The sequence below is a fragment of the Trachurus trachurus genome, assembly GCF_905171665.1.
Source record: "Trachurus trachurus genome assembly, chromosome: 23".
In the NCBI taxonomy this organism is placed as follows: domain Eukaryota; kingdom Metazoa; phylum Chordata; class Actinopteri; order Carangiformes; family Carangidae; genus Trachurus; species Trachurus trachurus.
This window is the reverse complement of record NC_139912.1, coordinates 13,639,695-13,663,885: the sequence shown is the minus strand read 5'-3', so window position 1 is coordinate 13,663,885 and position 24,191 is coordinate 13,639,695. Positions and strand designations below refer to the sequence as shown.

The window sequence follows — 24,191 nt, the reverse complement described above, 5'->3', positions numbered from 1 at the left end:
ACCAAAGAACAGGGAGTGGACCTAAGAATCAATAAAAGAGATTTTTTAAATTGAGTTTATAGAACGGTTACTGTATCGAGATCCACTGAACCATGGTAGCAGATTTTTGGCTGTGTTGCCGCTTATAACCACTGATGCTGGCGTGTTTTGGTGGATTGCTTGTTGCTTAGAGGTTTGAATTTCCTCAAACAAATTCCCTTTTGTTTTCGTCTTTTTCTCTACCACCATCAAAAATTAAACAAAAGAAAAGAGGACACAATGTACTTGATGTAAACCAGTGTTTAAATGTTAGCTGTTCAACTGTTTAAGTTTAACATGGAGACCAAACCAAAGCTCCTCTGATGTTTTGCTCTGCTCCCAGACAAGGTCACACCACTGAGGACCAGTGCAGTTATCACCTGCTGCTGTGGCATAAAGGAAAACCACAGCACATGGTGGCAGCTGCAAGGGCCATGTGTTTGTGTGTGTGTGACAACAGATTGTGTGGGTACCACTGACAGTATTTAGTTGTTTTGGATGCAACATGTGTGTGTCTTTGTGACACATGAGTAAAATGTCACAGAGTGTATAATTGATGCCTGACTTGTCTTTGTATGAGTCAGGTCTCCAGAAAAGCAGCACATTCTTCCATTTGGTCAAACTGCACTGAAACTGAACATGAGTCAGATCGCTGACAACAGAGATGGGAAGTAAAGTTGATGACAGCAGTGACACAAACTAACAACATCTGACATCAGAGATGTTTTTTATTTTTATGGGGATTAGAGAAATTTACCCAGAAGGCCTTTTAGTCAGCATAAAAGTTATAAATACTTTCACATGTGTATAATTCCTGTTATCTGCCAAGTCCACAGACACAAAGACATGTTCTAATTTACCCTTACTTCTTCTCTTTGTTACAGGCACCAGTCAGCTGAAACACATGCTGCTGAGGGAGGTGGACACCATCTTTGAGTGTAAACTGTGTCGCAGTCTGTTCAGAGGCCTGCCCAACCTCATCACGCATAAAGAGTACTACTGCCTGTCACGGCTGCCTGAATCCGACGGTTGGTGACATAACACATTAGCATGCAGACACATACACTCACATAAACATGTCTAGAAAATTTACACATCAGCATTTAAACCCATAGCTGTGCTCTCACAGTCCTAAAATCAAAATCATAAAAGATATATTTATGAGCATTCATCTTTTTTGTGCTTTGATCTTAAGACCTTGTTGTGGATGTTTCTCTTGAGTAAACATGAAAGTTTCTTTGTTAGAATCCATCATCGACTGGAGATCGCCAGATTTTAATTTTAGGCACATTAGAGATGGAGCCCAATAGGAGACTGTATAATTCTACTGTCAGAGCTGGATGGTGGAAGATGAAGTGTTTAGAAGAAAAGGCATTTTGTTTATTCAGTCATCCCACAATTAATGCCAAACATTTCAATGGTGAAAAACAGACACCAATTAAGCCATTTATCAAAATAACAATACAGTGCTCTCTCAGCCACTGGTAATAGACTCTTGATTGAGAAAAATTAAGTCACTGATGCAAGGGACAACTTCATTAAGAGCACAAGCAGATGAAGAAGAGATTTCTTTTGTTCAACAGCAATCATTACAGTGGATAAAGCTGAGCAAAATATAATTGACAATTTGTGTTGAGATGGGGTTCTCTTTCAGGAGGAGAGCATAAGAGTTTTAGGTAACAGAGGAATTACATCTCGCATCTGCCCGGCTTTATCCTCTCTGAATCTCCTACCACTTCTAGGCAGCAAAGAATAGAGACATGGACACATACTGTGGCTAATGAGAAGTAGATAAAACACTAACGGTGCAGGATCAAAGTCGCACAAGAGAAGAGCAGAGTAGAAATTGCACTTAGTGAAAGGGAAATGACTGACGGATTGAAGTTGTTTCAGTGTGCATGTGAGTGTATGTATGAATTTGTGTGTGGAGGAAAAGAGAGAGGGCCGTGTACAGACAGCGGAGATGAGAGGAGAATAATGAGTGGGAGACAGATGGTGAGAACGAGAGAGAAGAAACCCATCAGTGACATAATCTAAAAGTAAAATGTGGAAACACCTTCAGAAACGAAGAAGTGATTCTCTGCGTAGGTTTTTGCGCGTGTAAACTAAACTAAAGTGTGTATTGGCCTCTAGCTGAAGTCAAGTCTGATCCCCAAGTTTATGGCCATTTATGTACTTTATCTCAGTGTGTTTTTTGTGCCTTGATTCTAGGCTGTTGCTCTTTCTGTTATTGTGCAATTTTTCTTTTAGAGAAATCTTGACAACAGGAGATAAACAGATGTGAATTGCTGGCACATTAAAAATGGACCACAGACCTGCTGTTCAGGCAGATAAATTGCAGGAATTAATTGGGAGCTCACTGGTTTCTGTTATGGACATGTATTCAAATGAGCTCATGTTTAATTAGATAATGTCTAATCTGCATATTTACGCATAAAACATCAAACAGCCCAGTGTGTAATTTACAAAACAGTTGTCTTCATGTAACTAATCAGCTAGGGAGGTTTCATGGTGATAACTATTAGTGTCTTGTCTACAGAAGGTCGTATTTTGTGTTCTAATTCCTAACTTCCTGTTTTGTTGTTTAAAAGTTGTTTTGTGTTGTCAGGGCTCTGCAGATCATAGACCTGAGTATGAGTATGTTTACCCAGTGTATATATAAGTTTTACACTGGGATCTCAACCATGAACATATTGACTCCAGTGACTCAGGTGAAGCAGTCCCATCCTCCTAGTTGGATCTAAAAACTAAAAGTCATCATTTTTGCAATCAAATGTATGGTCTTCTAACCCTCATATAAACTGTCAAAGAGCTAGTTAGACCTGGCACAATTAGGTGGATGTTTGTAAAACACTTGTATTTTTTTTTTTCTAGGTTCGCCGGGTGACGACAGGCAGAGTGTGGCCATGAAGGATTTACTGGACGCCATATATCCCAGAGCTGATCGACCAGACTACGTTGTCCGACTGGAGCCCATTCAGACCACTACCAAGGCTGTTTTTCAGTACCTCACCACAGAAGAGGAACTGGCAAGATATCCATCACACACACCCAGGTCGGTGGTATGCTGCTGGAATAAGATGTGCTCTAACTATTAAAATGTCGCACAAATGTAGCTTGTGCAAAGTTTGTCATTTCTCAGATATTATGTTTCAATGTCCATTACAGTGCCAGAGAGAGTCCGGTAGCATGGGAAGGAGAGCCAGTGGAAGGAGCGGACAGCAGCCAGGCGAACCAGCGAAGTGCACCAGAGAGCCACAGCAGCAACCAGGGACAGAGGAGGTGGGAGCCTGAGGAGGAAGCTAAAGAAGAGCAGCCTCAGCCTGAAGACGAGGGGTCAACTAGTGGGGTAGGTTACTGGACACTTGAGGAGTAAATATGCAGTGAAAGTCAGTGATTCTCTTCTTGGCCTTGTTGACCATGGTCAGTGAATCTCTCTCTCTCCTGTTTGCTCTCTCCTTGCTGTCAGGTTGAAGATGTGACGATATCCTGTTGTTTGTGCGGCCAGGACTTTAACTCGCGCCGCAGCATCAGGCGCCACTGTCGCAAGATGCACCAGACCAAACTGGAAGAGCTCCGCAAATTCACAGAGACACGAACAGTCCCCACAAGTCTGCTCTCTATGGTGAAAGGTATTTATATAATTAGAGTAATGATCAACTTATAAATTACCATATTTAAAATATTGATTTAAAATGACTATGAAAAATGCTGAAAAGAGTTGGTGTACTCTTTTAATTCCCGGCTATTAAACTCCACAAGGCCAAAAAATATTAATATATTAAATATTAATTGTTTTATACTCTTTATTCAGTCTAGCATAAACTGAATATTAGAAAAGTGTTTATTTACTGTGACTCGATATTTTTTCCTGTAAAAAAAAAGTTCTCTGTTCTGTTTTGTTTACTTTGGACCAATTGCTCAATGCCAGTTTTGTTTCTCAAAATAAATTATTAGTATAAATAATTATTATTCTTATTGATGCTGGAGGTCGGCCGAGGACTCTCAGCACACCTACTGGAAAATCCTGCCCCGTGTGCCACAAATCCTTCGCTACTAAAGCCAACGTGCGCCGTCACTTTGACGAGGTGCATCGTGGTCTGCGGAGGGACACCAACACACCCGGCATTGCCTCGCGGCCCGGCCAGCCCTTCTCTCTGGAGGTCACGCCCCCCAGGAAGAGCAACAACTCCTCTCCGACTTGTGGCCAGAGCTCCAAGTCCACCCCTGTGAACTCTAAAACAGCGCCTTCAAACCAAAACCAAGCCAAACCTCAGAATCAGCCCCCAGCCGCTCCACAGGCGAACCCAGCGTCCTGCCGCTGCACGCTCTGCAAGAGGAACTACAGCTCTCAGGTTGGTTTGTTGCACCACTGGCAGCTGGCTGTAGGTCTGTGTTAAAGATCCTCTCAGCTCAGTCTAGCGAGTACTTTTCTTATGGGTTGTCTATATCCTGGGGAATCAAAACATGGCAAGAGAACAACACCAGAAATAGTGAGTGTAAAATTACATGAATGTGTGCCTAATCTTCAGCGATGTTTGAGTTGTTCTTTGTTTTTCTCTGTGTGTTTCAGCTCATGTTGAAGAGGCACATGCGTATTGTCCACAAAATATACAGCATCAAAAGCAACAAGTCTGCTGCCACACCGGCTCCTGCTGCTCCAGCACCGACTCCCAACAGCAGCAGCTCCACCACCACCAACACCACCACCACCACCACCACCTCCTCCACCAACGTAGGGCCGACCAACAACATCAGGGTCAAAGAGGAGGCAGTAGAGCCGTCGGACGAAGACGACAACGAGGACATTGACAGTAGCCCCGCCCCGTCTCCGAGTGGCAGCACCGGGGCAACCAAAAGTGTTCCCGTGGCACACAATGCCCTGAAAGTGAAGGAGGAGGAAGCTCCATCGAGCCCAAAGATGATGTCATCCTTATCATCGTCGTCCCGTGGAGGCAGCATGTGCAGCGGGGGCGTGGCGTCCAAAATGACCAAGCTGTCAGTGGGCTTCGACTTCAAACAGCTCTTCTGCAAACTGTGCAAGAGACAGTTCAGCTCACGCCAGAACTTAACAAAGCACATAGAGCTGCACACGGACGGCAACGACATCTTCATCAAGTTTTACCGGTGTCCGCTCTGTCGCTACGAGTCGCGCCGCAAACGCGACGTCCTGCGCCACGTGACCGTCGTCCACAAGAAGTCGTCGTCTTACCTGGCTAAGATCATGCCCAAACTGGAGAGCAGGGCGGTGAAGAGACTCGCCGAGGTCGTCCTCAACAGCAGCAGCCCAAACAAGAGGACGGGCAGCACTGTCAAAGAGGAGGTGAATGGACGTCACGCCTCTTCGTCGTCCTCGTCCTCTCCTTCGCCCCCTGTCACGCGCAAGCAAGAGTCCACCACGCCAGCTCCGGCCTCCTCTTCAACCCCCGTCTCCTCCTCCTCTTCCTCCTCCTCTGCCCCACCTCCTGCCCCTGTCACACGGAAACAGCAGGACCTCTCCTCGCCCGCGTCCGTCCCCTCGCCTCCCGTCACCCGTAAGCAAGAGAGACAGCAGACCCACCAGCATCGCCCGGCCAGCCCACCGCTGACCCGGCGCAGTGAAAAACACACACACCAACGCAACTCCTCATCCAGCACCTCGCCTGGCAACCAACCGCCACACACCCGACGGCACGACGCCCAGTCAGAGAGCAGCAGCACAGGGACAACCTCCACTGAGGTCAGAGTGACCAAGAACTTCTCCCTCCACGCCTGTGACCAGTGTGGACGAGCCTTTGCTAAGAAGGTATTTGAGCTGCAGTTCCTCACACATCCTTTGTTTTGTCTGATGATTCTTTGTCAGCCAAATAGTGCGGTAGATAAGATAATTACCGTCACATGATCGGCCCCCATGAACAGTCTAGGCATAGATGTGTCACAGTGGCTGGTTTTTCTTTCAAAGTCAGACTTCAAACCAAATCACCAGTCAGTTTATATAATAGATTCTATATGAGAGGTATTAAGAAAAATGTCAGGATGCTAAGAACAAATTAATTTTTTCAATCATAAACTATTGTCCTTCATTTTTTGGTGTAATTATGGTTCCATCTCCGACTGAAACATAATTTGAATCAAACAGAGCTGGAAAGAAAAGTCAAAAAATGGAATGACATTGAATTGAAAATCATTTTCAATCAGTATTTTGTTAATAGATAATAATTTGACAGTCTAAATATTTTCTTTTTCCAATGTCACAAATGTGAGAGATTATTTCTTTTCACTGCTTTATTTCATTTTAAATTGAATATCTGTGCTTTTGCAAAACAATACACTTTACCTCAAACAACCTGAAGGGCATTCACTGACATTGTATAACCCAGCTGAGATTTATAACAGTTACAATCAGTTTAACCATTAGCTGGAACCTTGGTTTCAAGATACATTAGTGTGATAGTAAAGATGTGTAAATGAATACATTTAACTTGATGTAGCAAAGAAACAGAAAACACATGAACTGCATGTATTTCTTGCTGAGTGAATAATGTTTTCCTTGAATTGTTTTTGTCAGCTCTACCTGGAGTCTCACAAACGAAGCCATCGTAACGCAGCGACAGCAGCAGCCAGCAGGAGGAAAGGAGTGAGCACCCGCTCCAAATCCCTGGTCTGGTGAAAAGACTCCATGTAAGAACAGAGAGGGTTTACCTGCATTACAGGGACCCCACCACATCACCGCTGCCTCTCCCCTCTCTGTTTCCTCTCTGCCTTACACCAGATTTCCTGCTGTCTTGTTTCCTCTCTCCCTGTGCATCCGTAATCCAAAAAGACGTGCTTCCAGCCGTGCACACTTTGTCGCAAGTTTGTGAATGTCTCTGGGTGTATGTGAGCTTGAATGTGCTTCCAGTTCTCCTTTGTGACATAATAAGTGTGTTTATATTTGTGGAGACGATCATTCCCTCAGGGCAGAGATGAGAAACTACCATCACTCTGCAGCCTTTAATTGACCGCTCAGCTCATTCCCAACGTTCTTCCTCTGGCTTTTTCACCATATATCACGCTGCTCATTAGAAATCTTCCTCTTTGTCTGACCATTGCTCTTTTTTTATCTGTTTCTTTCTTAATAATTACCTCTCACTACCCTACTTTGTCTCTGTTGACCCCCCCCCCTTACAGTGTGTATTCTCCTCTTGCTTTTGTTCACCTCTCCCCTCATCTTGTTCTTCTCTCTGCTCACAGTCCGCCGGGGATAAAGGACCAGCGATCTACTAACAATGAAGAAGCGAATCAAAACTTTCAATTGGAGAATTAATGGGCGAAAGGACCGAGCACAGAGCAGAGATGAAGGAAACAAACAAAAGGAAAGATGGAGCACGTCAGGAGTGAAGTACAAAGGATTTCCCTCCTTTTGCTTCAGAACCAAATGTATTGTTGGAATCTGACTTTTATTTTTTTGTATGGTTTGATTATGAAACCAGCCAGCTTGCTGGACGGTGGCGCTGCTATCAGAAAAGAGACTGCTCACTACTGCTGTATATATCTGTATTTACCTACCACAGTATGTAAATATAGATCCATATGCAGATAACTGATTTGTATTGTACTGCTTTGCTCTCGGTAAACCGCCTTTAGCATGGATGAAGGTACAGCAGATTGTGTGTGTGTGTGTTTGTGTGTGTGTGTGCGTGCGTGCGTGCGTGCGTGCGTGAGTCAGTGTGAGAAACAGGGACGGGATCAGAACTGGATCGTGACTTCCACAGGAGTCAGCCTGGAACAAACTGTATTCAGAAGGAGAAAGCAGATTTCTTCATCTGGCACCGATTCACAAAATGTATTTCAGTTCTGTTTCACTATCAACGTCTGCAATCAGCTGATCAGTTCATTGGTTATATTCAAAGCCACTTTCTCAACATGATGACAGAACACCAGAAAATAGATTTTCACTTGGAGGTGCGTTTGTCCTGCTGTCTCACAGAGAACCTGTCCCCATGGTGTGTCCTGCCTGCCTTAGCGTTGACAGTCACATTCTTCTTCTCATATAAATGTTTCTTCACACATCTTCACTTAATTTGTGATATTCCTCACTCTAGCAGGCCACAGTCTTATTTAGGAACTTGTTGTATCTGCTCTGCAGTGGCCAACAAAAGGCTCTGGGGCCCACGTTTTTGTATCAGATGATCAAATGTTCATTTCGTACAAGGGTAGAGTGTGTTTGCGGTTTTCCGCAATTGTGTGTGCACTTTTTCTAATCCCACTTCTATCAATTCCCACTGGTTACTTGTGTTTTACTACATGACACTCTTATTTTCTGCCTTCTCTGCTCAGACTTGATTGCATATTTGTGTAGGGCGTTTTCCTTTTGCTTGACCTCACCCTTACATCTATATGTGAACCAACTTATCAGCCCCACAAACAGACCGCCTGGTTAAAAGAGAGACATCAGGCTGTGAGAAGAAAGGCTTCAATAAGGCATCTAACCAAATTTTATTTTAGCATATAAGAGATGAAACATACCCTATGTGGTAAATGATTTGTGTTAATGAGTGAGAGTCCAGTTTAGAGAACATGGAAGATGAGACTTTTGTCAGCTTTGGTGTAACAGCCACACTTTGCGCTTTAGACAGTAGAACCCATTAACAGGAAGACTTTATTCCCTGAAAGGAAATATCGCACCAATTATCACCACCATGATGGCGGTCAGAAAAAAACATCCTCACAAAGGGTTACTGTGCCGTGCCTCCCACCTACTGCACTGCTGAAATGCTTTTCCTCACTTTAGCCCATCAGGGCTAAAACCAAAACTGATAACAGTGTCAGAGCAGCACAGCAGCCAGTGAGTTCCTATAAAGCAGATGTGGCTTTGTTAAAGTAAAGCAGGGGCAGGTGTAGCAGGTCGGGGACTCTGCTATTGGTGGTGCCAACATTGATTATTGATATTAAAGGGCCAAAATGGGAGACCCGCCTCTTCTAAGCTAAACACTTCACCTTCTCCTTAAAAGTTTACATGAAACTTTTTCGTTCCATTAAAAAAAAAATGCAGGGGCCTGTTCAACTAATCTTTGTGAACGTTTCTTTTTTACCTTACCAACATGATCTCCTTTAGTTCGTTTCAAAATGGGCTTTCATGTACTCAAAGTTTAGGGGGCTGCATTTGTTTGATCACAGCTCCCGAGGTAGTCTTTGAAACACTGGCACATGACAACAGCGGGGAGGAAAGGATTGAGGAAGACCAAATGTAGATAATGTCTTAATGTTCAAAGCCATGAAATGGAACAAAACCAGAATAAAAAAAAGGAAAGACCAAACTTTATTTTTATAACCGAACACGCTAATACGACAAGGTCTTGAAAACATGTATATATGGATACATCCTACAGAGATGGTATAAAATAATAGTTATAATAGTCACAATAGTTATTGACTTGTATTAACTGTTGGTTGACCATATGCTTCAAACATGTTGGACTAGTTACTGCTCTGTCAGTGTTTAATACTGAGGCAAATCTGCGTTGTTCCATGATTAGTTGTCCTTTTTTTTGTATCATTCCTTTTTCAAGAGGACGTTTTTGTTGCAGTGTGTTAAGAAGACGACAGGATTCAAACCTCAAAAGACTCTTAGGACTTTTTTATGTTGTCATTTCTTTAATCATCAGTTGTACTATGTTATTAAACTCACATCCTAGAAAACCTGAAGAGTTAGAGAAGCCTTTCAGATGTGACGAGAATGTTAAAACCAACCACTTAATAAATAAAAATGTACTGCTTCAAACCTCGAGGAGGAGTTTGGTGCTTTGTTTTTTATCCTCGGATATGAGTCACATAGTTGCATCAGTCATGTTTGTTTACCGCACTTGCAGGAAGGAGATTTTATTTGCCTTCACAGGAACTGCTTCTTTAGACATTTACATCTTCCCCTTTTCTTTTCTTTTTTAGTTTTCTGATTCTTCCTCTGATAATTTCCTTTGGTGCAACACGTCACTGTTTGTTGTGGATGAAATAGAGGGATTTACCACGCTGACATGAATAAGAGACATTGGTTCAGTGCATATTGACCCAGCATGTATTGAAAGGAAAAGTGCTGCATATCTTGTGGTAGTTTGTGTTAAGACTGAATTCAGAAACGCAAGGTTGGCTTATATCTTTTCTTAACCTCCATTAGTAGTGGAGCTTTGATGTTTCTACCAGGCCGACAAAGGATGGTTGCGTCATGGGAAATGTGGAATCTAGAAGTGTTGGGGATTAAACAGTCCAGATACCATGGCCTTTGCCCCTCCAGTTTAACCATTGCTTTTCTAACCTGTCTCTCCCACAGCTTTACAGAGGCACAGTACTAAACTCCTCAAGTCTTTGTCAGCAGCCTACTTCTTTCAGGGGAGACAAAGGAAGTCTTTGGAGGGATGGTGCTTACATCAAGGTAACCCAATACTCTAAGGAAATCAAACTTTATCTTACTTAAGGCTGTAGAACCTTAAGGATCCTTGATGTTCCCTGGTCCACACATCAGAAACCAGTGCAGCTGTAGTCCGTCAGTCTGGTGGTGTCTCAGACGTACTGAAAAGCTTTAGGTAGATTTTGACTTGTAGAAATAATACGCAGGACCTTCACTCAAGCGAAGTAGCAACACCACACTGGGGCTTAAAGGGATAGTTCACCCAAAATTCAAATTTCACTCATTATCTACTCATCCTCAAGGGCTGGGAGAAGTTTCAGAGTCCTCCGTGCCTTCTCTGAGTTACAGGGGGGCTCGGTGCAGCACTGCATGTCCATATGACGGTTGCGAATGGGCCTCACTTTCATTCGTCCAAAAAGACACACCAAAAAAAACATCAAAATACCTCCTTAGTGCTCGTTTGTAATGTCCCTCTTGTATTGAAGCCCGAACATGAGAAATTGTTCCGAAAAAAATTAAATAAGTATAGGTTTTAAGCTTGTTTGTAGCGGAAGCTCCCAGTGTCTCGTATCCTACAAGTTTTATCCAATGAGGAGAGAGAACGGCATGAAGGGCTGTGTGTGCAGCCAAGGGATGCGCCTGAATGTGGTGACGTAGGGACGAGGACCAATAGATCCATGACGAGGGCGGGGGCTGCTAACTCCGTCGGCTGATAGGACGTTATGGTGCGTTCAAGGCAGCCCAGTTCGGAAAAACACGAGTGGGTTGACTGGAATGTTACAAAGTCGTAAGTCGTGACTTGAAGCTGTAATTTACGGTTTCAAAAGCCTGCCTGGAACGCAGCATTAGCCAAAACGACCGGATCACTTACTTCTGCTTTAAATATAGACTTATTTAATTTTTTTCGGAACAATTTCTCATGTTGGGGCTTCAATACAAGAGGGACATTACAGATGAGCACTATGGAGGTATTTGGATGTTTTTTGGTGTGTCTTTTTGGACGAAGAAAAGTGAGGCCCATTCGCAACCGTCATATGGACATGCAGTGCTGCACCGAGCCCCCCTGTAACTCAGAGAAGGCATGGAGGACTCTGAAACTTCTCCCAGCCCTTAGTCGACATGAGGGTGAGTAGATAATGAGTGAAATTTGAATTTTGGGTGAACTATCCCTTAATCCCAAACTAATAAATTAAATGTTTTTAAAGTTTCTCACTTCAAAATTGTTTTTTCCTTGTAAAATCAAACGTTCAACATGTGGAATAAGGACTAAACTAAGACCAAGTATAGAGGGCATCATGTAATTCTGAACTTCCTGATATAGGGGGGATTTGAAACTGACCCAGGTTACAACTATCCCCAATTTTCTGCTGCAGTTACATCCCGTCTACCACCAGGTAGCGCCATTGCACCGCGTCCTTCCCGCCCTCCTCAGCTCGTCGCAGCGGCGAAGTGTTGCGCACATTCTTCCACATTGTCACATAGGAGGAGAACACCCGGGCCCGTTTCGATTGCCTGGTTTCTCACTCCACATAGCTTATCAAATTGTTATTACACAGCAGATGGGATGCGCTTCATTTATTTAATTCCACTCGCACCCAAAAGAAAAAAAAATATGCCACGGCGCTTTGGTTTTTACAAGGGGGGGCAGTAAAAATGGATTGAAGTTAGGGCAATTAAAGAGTAGCTATGGCGCATCGCCTGTGTGAGCATATTTTGATGACTTATTAATGTGTTCAAATAACCAAAGCCCCTCCATTGTGGAAAACTATCGATCCGATTGATTGGTAATAAACTTGATTGAATGGGTGGACAGTGGCGGACGACAGTGGCGCAATTAGACGGTGATTTGGTGAGGGCGGGAGGAAGCGCATGTCTGTGATACATATGTTTCAGGTGGAGGGAGAGAAAGAGGAGGAGGAGGGGGGTGGTGGTGGTTTGCTGTGTGCCTCAGTTGGCTGCGGAGTCGCGCGCTGTCCCTTTCAGCACCGACAGCCGCGCGAGGAGCCGGAGAGGAGGGCGCGCGACCGTTTACTGTGGTGGAGCGGCGGCGGCACGAGGACTTCTTTTCTTTCTTTCTTCTACGTGGCACTGCTGTTGGTTTGTTTTCTTTCTTTTTTTACTATTTCAACACGTAAAGTGCTGCGGGAAGCTTAGACAGAGGAGTATGGATAAAACCAATCAGGTGGGTTATACCAACATTATTGATCATGACTGACAGAGCCCCGGTGTGATGGATTCCTCTGCTCTCTCTCTCTCTCTCTCTCTCTCTCTCTCTCTCTCTCGCTCTCTCTCTCCCTCTCTTTACCGGAGACTCATTCTTGGGCATCCACTTCATTCCACGCAGCATCCCTCTATTGTCTCCTTAAACAAAAATGTTGCCTTTCCACCACTGAAATCACGACGGAGCACTTTTCACCACATCTCTTGTTTTTTTCCTCCTCTTCCTCTTCTTCTTCTTCTTCACCATCTCTCTCCTGCTTGCGGATTGTCTAATTTATTTCACCATATATATTTTTTTGCTGTTGTGGGGAGAAAAAACAAACAAACATCTCACCACTCCAGGAGGACTGGTGTTATTTTTGAGGGGGGGTATTTGGTGGTGGTGTGAAGGGGAGGAAAAAACTGCTGAGCTCCGCAAGGAAGTTGCTTGAGGCGAACAGGGACCCCGAGGAGTCCGCCGGAGGAGGCTGGAGACGGAGCTCCTCACCCTCTCTCACACACATAGGTCTACGCTGTCGGATGAATTAGATTTTCTGAGGTATCTCATATAGGCTCTGATCATTTCCCATTTTTTCCTCCTCTGAATGCTGTTGCACTGTTGTTTTCCCTCTCGCATTCCTCTGTACTGGTGGATTCTGAGCTTTCTCTCTTATTTTATTGTCTCAGTTTGTTTCGCTGCCTCTTTATTGTGGGATTTTATTGATTTTTATTCCTAATTTTTTTTTTCTGTCAGGATGTTCTGCAGGATAAGGTAGGTGAGCGCATGGAACCAGCTCAGCATGGCAGGTTAGAGCATTAAACAAACAAGCAAAAACAAAAAAACAAGGAGACAGGAGAAAACAGGCTTCATAATTTGCTCTCCCCACAGATTATCATTGGTGCTGGTGCTTCTCTGCTGTTACTGAGGATGGCACTGTCTCTAATTAGGGTGCAATCAGGATACCACCACTGCCTTCCAGAGAGAAGCCTATAGGGCTGCATAATGAGCATACACCCTGAGACTTTGATCTCACATAGTCTTATTTCTGAACCTGTGGGCTGCGGTTTTTATCTCCAGACACATGACTTAATCACATCACTGGCATGTATTTTAAAAGTGAGCTCTGTCTCTTAGCAATGCATGCTGCAGATTTTTTTTACGCATTTATCCATAAGGCGGGAGCAATCAGAGGTTTTTTCAGTTGTAGATGGCGTCTAATATGTTGGCAGAGGAGTGTGGGTATATCCCAAAAAGACAGCGAATGAATTGTGAGTGGGAAAAAAATGAGGGTGCATTGAGGGAAGATCACCATTTGAGTGCGTCTTTGGACCATGATCTTGTAAAATCTTTGGGAAAAAAAAAATGCTGCTGGAACATATGACAGATGGTGGAGATGGGAGCAAAGGAGGGGGTAGAGAGGCAGAGAGGTGGCAGAGAGAGAGCGACCACAATTGCTATGCGAGAGCCTCAGAGAAACACCTACTTAGAGGGAGGGAGGGAATGAGGAGGGAAGGATCGGAGGGGATGGGGGGTGGAGGGGGAGACAGGGCAGCAGAAAAGCTATCACTTTCTGAAAAGAGCAGCACTCTCCCCAGAGGTCTGAGGAGGCCTGCAGAAGGTGATGTGACAGAGGATGATGGCAGCAGAGGAGCCAGAGGATGGTGGAGGAAGAGAGGAAGAGGGGAAGTAAGGAAGGAAGAGAGAGAGAAAGGAGGAGGAGGTGAGGGGGATAGGACTAGGCCAGGTGAGGAGAGGAAAAGCGGAAGCAGCAGGGAAGGAACAAAGGAGAGGAGACGGGGTAAAAGCAAGTGTCGAACAAGGAGGGGGCAACTCTGACACAGGAAGGAAACCGTGGGTGTAAATTAAAGAGAGTGATGAGCTCGCCGCAGCCTCCGGGGGCTTAACCCTCTTCATCTCTAAGCCACTCACCATCACAGCAGAGGAAACCTCCTTCCTGGGGACGTCTTGCTGTCTTCTCTCAGTCGGCCACACGGGAGCACAAATCTAGTTTCTGAGCCTTTTTGCAAAGCGTCGTGAAGCACAAGGGCTCTCCGGGGAGCGTGGGGGCTTCAGTTAAGGTTGGAAGATAAATAGCTATTAAGTTATTAAGAGGAGGAGTAGGATAAGATCAGATGTGACTGATGAATGAACACAGACGAGGGGTGTCACTGGTTTCCACCTCTTTGGAAATGTGATCATTCTCAATGAGCATGAGCGTAAATGAGACATGAAACTTCTAATAACCTCAGGGCCTCAGTTCAGTCACAGGCGTTCACACATTGCCCACATCTGATCTTTTGCCCCCCTCCCCTCTCCTCTCACTCTCACTCTCTTTCTCTTTCCTGGAGACACTCATGTAGCTGCGTCGTGAGAGAATGATTGTGCACCCCCTGAGATTAAAGATGTCCATTAGCTCAGTTTGTCCTGTAGGAAAATTCCAGCTGAAAAGGACGAGATGAGCAGAAGAGGAAGATCAGGGTGGAAATGATCAACAGAGGCTGAGTCTGAGAGCTGTATTGGACCCTATTAGTCTGTCGTCAGGGGTTAACCCTAACCCGATTGCAGTTGAATAATTGCGTGTAGTATGGCTTAATAACAGGGAGCTCCGGCCCTTCTGTTGAACCCCCTCCTGTGTCTGAGCCAAGGCGAAAAGTGTTGAATAAACAGTATCGTGGCCCAGAAGAATATATGGTGTTAGCAGCTGAATCAGAGCTGGCTAACCTATATAAAGCAAGGGGGGTTTAATCATAGCGGGGGCTTGGCTGTGTATGAGTGGCTTTGACCTAAATCCATTTAGAGTGGAGAGAGACTGATGAATTAATTGGGACGGAATCGAATTAGAAATGGATTCATCGAGTCTCACGCTGTGCCTCCAAACCTGTTCGAGACCCCCACGTCGTGCAGGGTGAAGATTTGGGAGGTTTAAGTTTGGTGATTCATGCTTTGCTTTCAGTGTGCAGTGGCAAATTATGAATAGGATCTCATGTAACCTCTGCTGAGACGGAGGGGTATGGGGTGGGGGGGCCTCGGGGAGCAACAAGCAGGGATGGGGGCCTCTGGTGACATCCTGTGAGATCAAGATGATGAGATGAGATGAGATGATGCAGGTGCCGCCTTCAGGCCTTTATCATTTAAGTTTCTAATGTGTTTTAGTGATGCATGCAGTATTGAAATCACATTTTAACGACTCATATTACCACAAACTAATTGTTACAGGATGAACTTGGAGTTTTAGTAGGCCCCTGAGGGTCCAAGGCTGCCTTGAATATAGCCTTTGTTCATCATACATTACATAGATTAATGTAGAATCTGAATGTTAGTAGATCTGCGGGGTTGATTCGTGGACATTTTCTCATGAGCAGGTTGTTTTTATAAAGGAAAGGCATGATGGGATATTGAGAGTGGTCGATTTGAGCTCGCAAATGATTCTCCGAGGGAACATGAGCAATTAAATGAGATACAAGGCTAATTAATAGGCTAAACTGCATGAAATAGGCCATCTGAGTAGTGGAGCTCATGTCTATTGAGGTAAGCAGGATACCTTTAATGATAATAATTCTAATAGGACAGTGTAATGAAATGAATGTCAGCCAAACAGCCTTGAACTGCACTGAATGGCGCTGAATTTAATGTGATATCTTGTGTAATCCTCCATTCAAATGTAATTTCTATGAGCCTTTACATCTTTACTGAGGGCCGGGAGTTAGATATCCCTTGCCGGCACCATAATGAATGTTGTGTAACTACAGATATCAGGGACAAGGTAAAAAAAAGAAGTTAACCCACCTTTAAATATGTATCTGGGGATCAAGAATTGAACGGATTGCTCCCTCTCTCCATGCAGGAGAAATAAAAACTGTGATTTTTTGGATCACGGGAGGCAAATGAGGAAATAAAATCCCCGGGGCGTCAGCTAATGAAAGCACATTAGCACTCGTATCATGTAGGAACGGACCGGTTTGTCACAACCAATTTTTCAGATCAGGTCCAAACCAACTGATATCACTTCTCTGGGATGTGACTGCTCAGTGGGGGGAGCATGGAGCCCCCCCCCCCTCCCTGCAGAAATGACTCATCAACAGTATAATTACTGTAAATGCTAAGGAATCACCATTCAACATGAAATATACCTGTTGTGATTTCAAGCTGTGTGTGAATGTGTGTGTGTGTGTGTTGGATGTAATGTGTTCATTTAGCTGCAGCAGGAGCAGCAGGTGTTTGAATGATGCAACACACTTGCTCCAAGGCAGCGCTCTCTCTGTCTTTTCGCCGCTGTCTCTGTTTCTCTCACTCTGTCTCTCTTGGCTTCTCTTTTCTGTCTCAACTTCCCCTTCACCCGACTCTCTCCCTCCCTCCCTCTCTCTCTTTCTCTCTCTCTCTCTCTCTCTCTCCCTCCCTCCCTCCATCTCCCTCATCTCCGCTGCAGCAGCCAGTCTGCACCTTTTGTGCGAATCGCCCGAGGACCTCGCCAAGGTTCTCTGCTGTCATTTTAACAGCTGTTCCACTCATCGATAGGCCAAGAGACGAGAGTGCGTCCGTTTGTGTGTCTGCGTGTGTGTGTAGAGGTGCTTACAAATTGACAGACTTTGGGGTCTTCAATTATGAAAAGGCAGAGCAAATTTTGACAGCTCTCCAGTGAGAGGCTGAGCCCATGTGTGTGCAGGCGAATGAGCATGTGTGTATTTTTTGTGACTTGTTATTTTGCTATGCTTGACTGCGTTTTTTTTTTTTTTTTTTCCTTCTCCCCCTGCCCAGGGGGGTTTACACAAGTTTGTCAGGTGGACTGTGCATCCCTGCAGCAGCTTAATGTTCACATCACACTGGTTACTCAGACATCCTCTCCGTCTCTCTTCAACAGGCTCTGCTGAAGATGTGACTTGTGGATTAGGAGCTCTTCACCTCGACTAGATTCATCCAGCGCCGGTGCCACGTTTCAGCTCCAACGCTCTTTGTCTTTCACTTTCTGTCTCTTCTGGAATATGATTCACCCATGGGGCTCGGCTAGCTCCACGCCCGGGGTCCATTCCCCCTCCCTTTCTGACCAGTAGGAAGGCCTATACTCTTTAATATTCCTGAAATCAGATCCCCCCCCCCCATCTTGGAATACCTACCTGGAAGCCTCCTCTGAGATCACCTTAGCTCGAATCCCGTCCTATCTCCTGATCATGGAAGCGCAGTGGAACCCGACTTCCTACCCACAGTCCCCCTCTGTCGTTTTCCTGCTGGTGGCTACTTCCTACACTTGGCTCCTTCCCGTCGCCACCCCTCAGCGGATCCCCACAGACCCGCAGCTGGCACCAGAGTACGCCCACTCCATCCGACTGGACGGGGACATCATCCTGGGAGGATTATTTCCCGTCCACTCCCGGGGAGACCGCGGCACGCCCTGCGGGGAGCTGAAAAAGGAGAAGGGCATCCATCGCTTGGAGGCCATGATGTTCGCCATCGACCTGATCAACAAGGATCCGGAGCTGCTGCCCAACATCACGCTGGGGGCCCGGATCTTGGATACCTGCTCCAGGGACACGTACGCTCTGGAGCAGTCCCTGACTTTTGTGCAGGCCTTGATCGAGAGGGACGGCTCCGACGTCCGCTGTGCTAACGGAGACCCTCCCATCTTCACCAAGCCGGATAAAATCGTAGGCGTGATCGGAGCTGCAGCCAGCTCAGTGTCCATCATGGTGGCCAACATCCTGCGCCTGTTTAAGGTAAGATTCCTCTCCTCTCCTCTCCTCTCCTCTCCTCTCCTCTCCTCGCCTCACAGCAACATATCTTTCTGAGTGATGGCCACGGCAGCCACTTTCACATCCCTCCCCTCACTCATCATCACTGGCGAGATAAAGTTCAGTGATGACAACCAATTAAAATGTCGTCAGCCTTCCTGGAGCAGCAGCGTCACCTCTTCCTTTTCACCAATCGTGAGAGAAAGAGTGATTTTTTTCCTGCAGCCTGAACATTTAGAAGCCTAAAGTGTGATTACATCTCCTGTGTTCACTGTGTGTGTGTGTGTGTGTGTGCATGTGAGAAGAGATGTGTCAAGATGTGTCAAGAGAGGCTTGTAAGGAGGGGCTTTGTGTGTGTCTTTATATGTGTGTGTGTGTGTGTGTGTGTGTGTGTGTGTGTGCTGAACAGCTTAGATCCTTCCTGGCTTGTGGTCGAGCCAAATAAAAATGGCTGCCAAACACGGGTATCAATTACTGCTGAAATCTGTCAACGGCCACTTCATTCACTGCAGCATACGTTTGTGTGTGTGTGTGTGTGTTGTGTGAGTGTGGGTTGTTTGTGTTGCCTAAAAGAGCATCTCTTTGTGTTTGTGTGTTTTCTAGTACGTGTGTGGGCCTAATTGAGCATCCTTATGAGTGCACGTGTGTTTGCAACCCATCACTGTGTTTAATGTTTACGTCCTTGCAGAAGCTTTTGTGTCTGTGATGGAGAACTTTTCTCTGCATGTGTGTGTGTGTGTGTTGGTGTTGTCATCATTAGCTGACCAGAACTGATGGATTGCAGGATGATTATGAAATATGAGTCCAGTGGTGACGCCCATGACATTTCATATCCACATCTATCCCACGCTTTTTCCACACTTTTTTGTGTTTTTCTTCTTTTGGAAAAATCCATACAGCACGTGCGAGTGTGAGCATTCTGGATTGTGGGCGTGTGTGTGCGTGTGTTTTAGCCCACTTGTTAACAACCGGCTCGTGCTTTGAATGGAAGATTTGCATATTTAAACAACAACAACAACAACAACAACTAAACATGATTTATGCCAGGATCTGTCACATCAACAGCCCTTGAACACAGTGCTTCTCTGGCTCCGCGCTGCCTCGCTCTCATTTGCCTAATACGATTTAGAGCATTGTGTGTGTGTCTGTGTACACGTGTGTTGTGTTGTATGTCACTGAGGGAGTGAATCCTCTGTGTGTCCGGCGATATATAACAGTCTGTTTGGTTAAGTGTGCCAGGAATTGTCCATGTGTGTGTGTGTGTGTGTTGGGATTCTTAAGTATTTAGTGACCGTATTCTGTGTGTGTGTGTGTGTGTGTGTGTGTGTGTGTGTGATGATATCAACCATAGGCCTGTGGCGGTGGTGTTATATGACATGGGACTGTATCTTTCTCTGTATGGTTAAACATGAATAATGCAGCATGCGTCACTGTCTGAAAATAGCATAGAGGACACACACACACATACACGTACACATACACATACACATATACACATACACATACATACATTCGCATGCTGCAATAAACATATGTCTTTTTTTAAATGGGCTAATCTGACAGTGCCAGTCACAGCCAGCCGCCCACTCAACACAAGGGGCTCAGAAAGCAAATACAGCAGAGAGAGAGAGAATAAGAAAGAAAGGGAGATAGAACGTGTGTCTTTTAATCTCGCAGCAGACAAAAGAGATTCAAACAACAGATTGTGCGAAAAAATCCACATCCAAATCCTCAAGAAAACAACCCCCCCTCCAAAGAAGGAGCTGTGTGCCGACAATCACAGCTGAGAGACATCACGTCCAACAAAAAGTTGTTGGTGTTTCTCTTTGTTTGGCTCCCCTTTTGAAGATTATCTCCAAACTGCTTCTATACTAGGATGATACAGTGCAGAGAGAGAGCGGGGGATGACATGAGATATAATAGAGATGTAACTTTGTTAATCCTCGTGGGGGAACCAGGCAAGTCCCATAGGAATTTAACACAGGCATAAAAGGAGCAGAGCAAATGGGAGGTCATTTAAACACACTAATCTGACAATCTGAACACTGCACGTCTTCATTTCTTAGTTCTGACCACTGTTACCATCAGTAATGATAACATTGAAATCACTAAAGTAATTGCTGAGATCTGGGAGCTACAGGGCAAAAAATGAGGAGTCATACAGTTAAAGCAGATTATCTAAACCAAAAGCCAACCCTAGAGTCAGGATCCCCAAAAGGGGGTCACAGTGTAAATCTGAGAGGGTGAGAGATGATTAACAGGCCTTTAAAAAAGATTCAAATACACAAGTAAAAAAGATTCAGTCAAGTGGTGATGAGGGGGTTTCAAGGGATCACACTCTGAAACGACTGATCCTTTAATAAAAACTACTTCATCCAGTGATAAAAAATCAAATGAGAGAACTCCCAAAATGTCGGTAATAGTCCCTCACGGCACAGGAAAAGAGCGGTGCAGTTTAGAATCTAACCAAGACTGTGATCTGTGATGAATCTTGCCTTCTCAGATCTCAGCAATAAACCTGATTCTGGTAGAGATGATGGTGAAAACTACAACAATAAAGCTGAAGTTCCTCTTTAAATAGTGTAATGAGTTCTTAGTCGAGCTCATTCACTCGGCTCTGTTTTGTTTTCAGTCTGCATTGTTCTTTGGATCTGTGAGGAATTGAATTAATGAGTATCCTATTGATTTGTATGATGAAGACAAGACAGCTGTTGCTCAGGGGTTCCACAAATTGAAAGCCTGAAACATCTTATCCATCACTTACTTGCACTTGTTTTTTTTTTTTTTGTCTTTTCCCCATATTTTGTCTTTATTTTCTCAGTAACAACTCTGCCTCAGAAACTTACTGCCTCATCCTTTTCATATTGATTGTGTTTGTGCATTGTTGGTAATTACAGCAGCACTATGGATCTGTGATCCCATGAGAATTTTGGTCACGTCTAAAACCACTTTGAGCCAAAGCTTAGCTAAAGCTGATGGAGTATCCCCAAATATTTGCACTGGAAACACCCAATAACACATATGAATGCTAAAAAATACAGCTATCAGTTATTGAGGAGGTGATGGCTGCCTTCACATCAGTACTAGTACTAATAGATCCTCTGAATGTGGGTGGGTGTGTGTGTGTGGGAAGCTTTGTCTGATCCGTTACCAGGAAGTCCTCACTATCTTACAATGAAGTGAAAGGCGCCTTTCACTCAGTGACACTCACACACTGCGTGACCGAAGCCGAAAATGAAATGCAATTCATAAATTGATAAGTGGTGGCTGTCCCCTGGTGAGTGCAAATGGAACGTCTCTGCCTCAGGGAATTTAGGAAACACTGCTATTATACACACACACACACACACACACACACACACACACACACACACACACACACACACACACACACACACACACACACACACACACACACACACACACTGAAGTCTCTGCCCTTCATTCAATCAGCGCCAGTTCCACTTGATTCCGCTTGAGGCTTTCAAACACACCAACATGCACACACAAACAAACACACATGTACTCACACACACATGCTCCTCTGTTTCCTTTGAGGAGACAATTTATTATTATCTGTGTGTGTATGCAGGCATGTTTTTTTTTTTTTAATGAAGTTGTATGTTTCGAGGCCAAGGTCAGAAATAGAAGGCTTTCCCACGCTCCCTCAAATGCATCCAGCTGTGCATGAGAAATGTGAGTGAGTGAGTGTGTGTGTGTGTGTGTGTGTGTATGTGTGTGCTGCTGCTATGGAAGCCTTTGCATCTCAGTAAAGAATGTTTTACATATGGACATGTGCACATCCATATGTGCATGTATGTATTAGGAAGACAAGCGGCAGACGAGCCCTCCAATTGCTTCCATAATTCAGCCGCAGCGTCCTGTCCTCTCTCTCTGCTCTGTCTGGGGAATTAACTGCTGCACCGTGTGATATCGCTGATATATTCATCTGCTTGTGTATTACCACAGCCATGATTGCTTTCCTGAGTACTGCCGTCGTTGTTTGAGGTAACACACATACACACACGCCGACTCACAGGAGGATCAGGGAATGAATCTGCAGGATGTGCATGTATGAAAAATCTGTTTCCATGTGCACCCCGTGCCTCCACACATGCACGTGCACATAAATTCAAATACTTTCCTATGTTAAGCAAATCAACAAGAGCAAATGTTTGCTCAAACCCTTGTGAATGCACAGCAGCAGGCTCGGGCTTTTGTGCACTTAAAAGCCATACAAAAACAATCTCCTTTTCAGGCACTGCTACACCCTCTGAATTACAAATCAATTTGGCGTTCAGCTTCACGAGGATGACAACAGCTGCATTAAAATGTAATTAACGGCAGACGAGGTAATTTCATTCAGATGCCGATTCAGACGCAGTTCCCTCCTCGACGGGTTTGCTATTATTCTCAAGGTCAGGCAGAAGTTTGGCCTCTGATCTCGTCCTAATCCTGCAGACTGTTGGATGAAACTGTGACAGGGAAGAGTGTGAAGGAGACTTTACAAGTAAGAGGGCGAGGCGGGAAAGAACGAGGTAATGAAGACAGAGAGAGAGAGAGAGAGAGAGGGTTTAATGAGAGACAGGGAGGAATGAAGACGAAAAGAGGACAAGGACGGGAAAAAGAAAGACACAAGAGGGAGATAAAACGATAAAAAAAAAGCAAGCAAGAGAGACTATGGCATCCTCTAGAGTGTAATGATGTGGTGTTGATTTCCTTCATGGAGGCATTACGCATTAAGAGGGTGATGATAATGAAGCCAGAGAGCACACTGAACAGCAAGCAAGAAAACTCATTAGGCCATGAGTGGGTCTTCGTCTTGCGTCAACTGGTGCGCGTGAACGCCACTCGGCCTGTCTCTGTGTCTTCGGCGCGCACGTCGCGCTCGCTTCGAATCATCTGCAAAGAGTGGAAACATCACGGTCCTACAGACGAGCAGGACACGATCATCCAACCTCTACTAACGAAGGCAGGCTTAATGAGCAAATGGTTAATGGAGGGAGACTTAATTGTCCTTCTGAAATAATTTATTGCTTTCATTTGTTAAGCGTTGCCTGGAGATGATTCACTTGTAATCATATGTAATGTGTGGGACTAAATTGGATTTGTTAGTGCAAGAATAGAGCGAGTCCTTTGACCTGGCTTTGAAACTGATTGAACTTGGACTATATTCGGAGATGGGAGCCATAATAACTGCAACATGACATTATACAGGAACATAATGACATTTTTCTTCTATTATTAAGTGGCAAAATTTCATATAATTTACCAGCCTTGCTTGAATTCACACAGACAGCAGCAGAAACATGAGAACATATGTACATACACCTAGTGGCTGATGGGAAACAAAGGTAATTTAAAGTTTAATCAAGATCTTTGCTGAGAAACAAGAAATCATTAGAAGCACGTTTAATGAAACTGCTGACTGTGTTAATGTGTGGATTTATTTGTGTCCACTTGACCATGAATGTGTGTGCGACTGGTGGAGGGGGTTTTCTTAAAGGGATTAATCGAATTGTGTGTGTGTGTGTGTGTGTGTGTGTGTGTGTGTGTGACAGAGAGAAATAGATAGAAGAGTAAACGAGAGACTGTCTGTGAGTATTATCTACGTGTGTGTGTGTGTGTTTGGAGGGGTCCAGTGTATAGAGTGCATTAAAGTGGAATGAGATTGTATCTCTCCTCTGCCTTTCATCAGGGTTGTGACTGAATAGAAGCTCAGATAAGAGACAAGTGAAGCCATTACGCTCGGGCAGAGGTTTCACACATCACAGCTGGACGAGAGAAAGGGAGGGGGAAAAAAGGCCATTTTAACTTGTCATGACATTAATGTCACATTTATGTTATGTTATACTTTACAGAGCTTTCTTACAGTGGCTGTAGAGGC

At 44.6% G+C, this 24,191-nt stretch overlaps 2 protein-coding genes across 5 annotated transcripts in view; both read left to right on the top strand.

The window, feature by feature from the left end:
* Positions 1-9,723, top strand: part of znf800b (zinc finger protein 800b) — a 29,060-nt gene extending 19,337 nt beyond the window's left edge. For all 4 annotated transcript variants that reach the window (XM_083999130.1, XM_083999127.1, XM_083999129.1 and 1 more), the window contains 8 exons: positions 903-1,046; positions 2,893-3,073; positions 3,187-3,367; positions 3,488-3,650; positions 4,009-4,373; positions 4,592-5,803; positions 6,566-6,678; positions 7,231-9,723. In XM_083999130.1, the coding sequence (XP_083855256.1) occupies positions 903-1,046; positions 2,893-3,073; positions 3,187-3,367; positions 3,488-3,650; positions 4,009-4,373; positions 4,592-5,803; positions 6,566-6,667 (2,348 nt within the window). In that variant the 3' untranslated portion in view covers positions 6,668-6,678; positions 7,231-9,723. The remainder of the gene's footprint in view (positions 1-902; positions 1,047-2,892; positions 3,074-3,186; positions 3,368-3,487; positions 3,651-4,008; positions 4,374-4,591; positions 5,804-6,565; positions 6,679-7,230) is intronic.
* Positions 9,724-17,746: 8,023 nt separating this feature from the next.
* The window catches only part of grm8a (glutamate receptor, metabotropic 8a), a gene marked incomplete at both ends in the record, with an annotated part of 213,133 nt that continues 206,688 nt past the window's right edge, over positions 17,747-24,191 (top strand). Inside the window, one exon of the mRNA XM_083999221.1 lies at positions 17,747-18,289. Within this exon, the coding sequence (XP_083855347.1) occupies positions 17,747-18,289 (543 nt within the window). The remainder of the gene's footprint in view (positions 18,290-24,191) is intronic.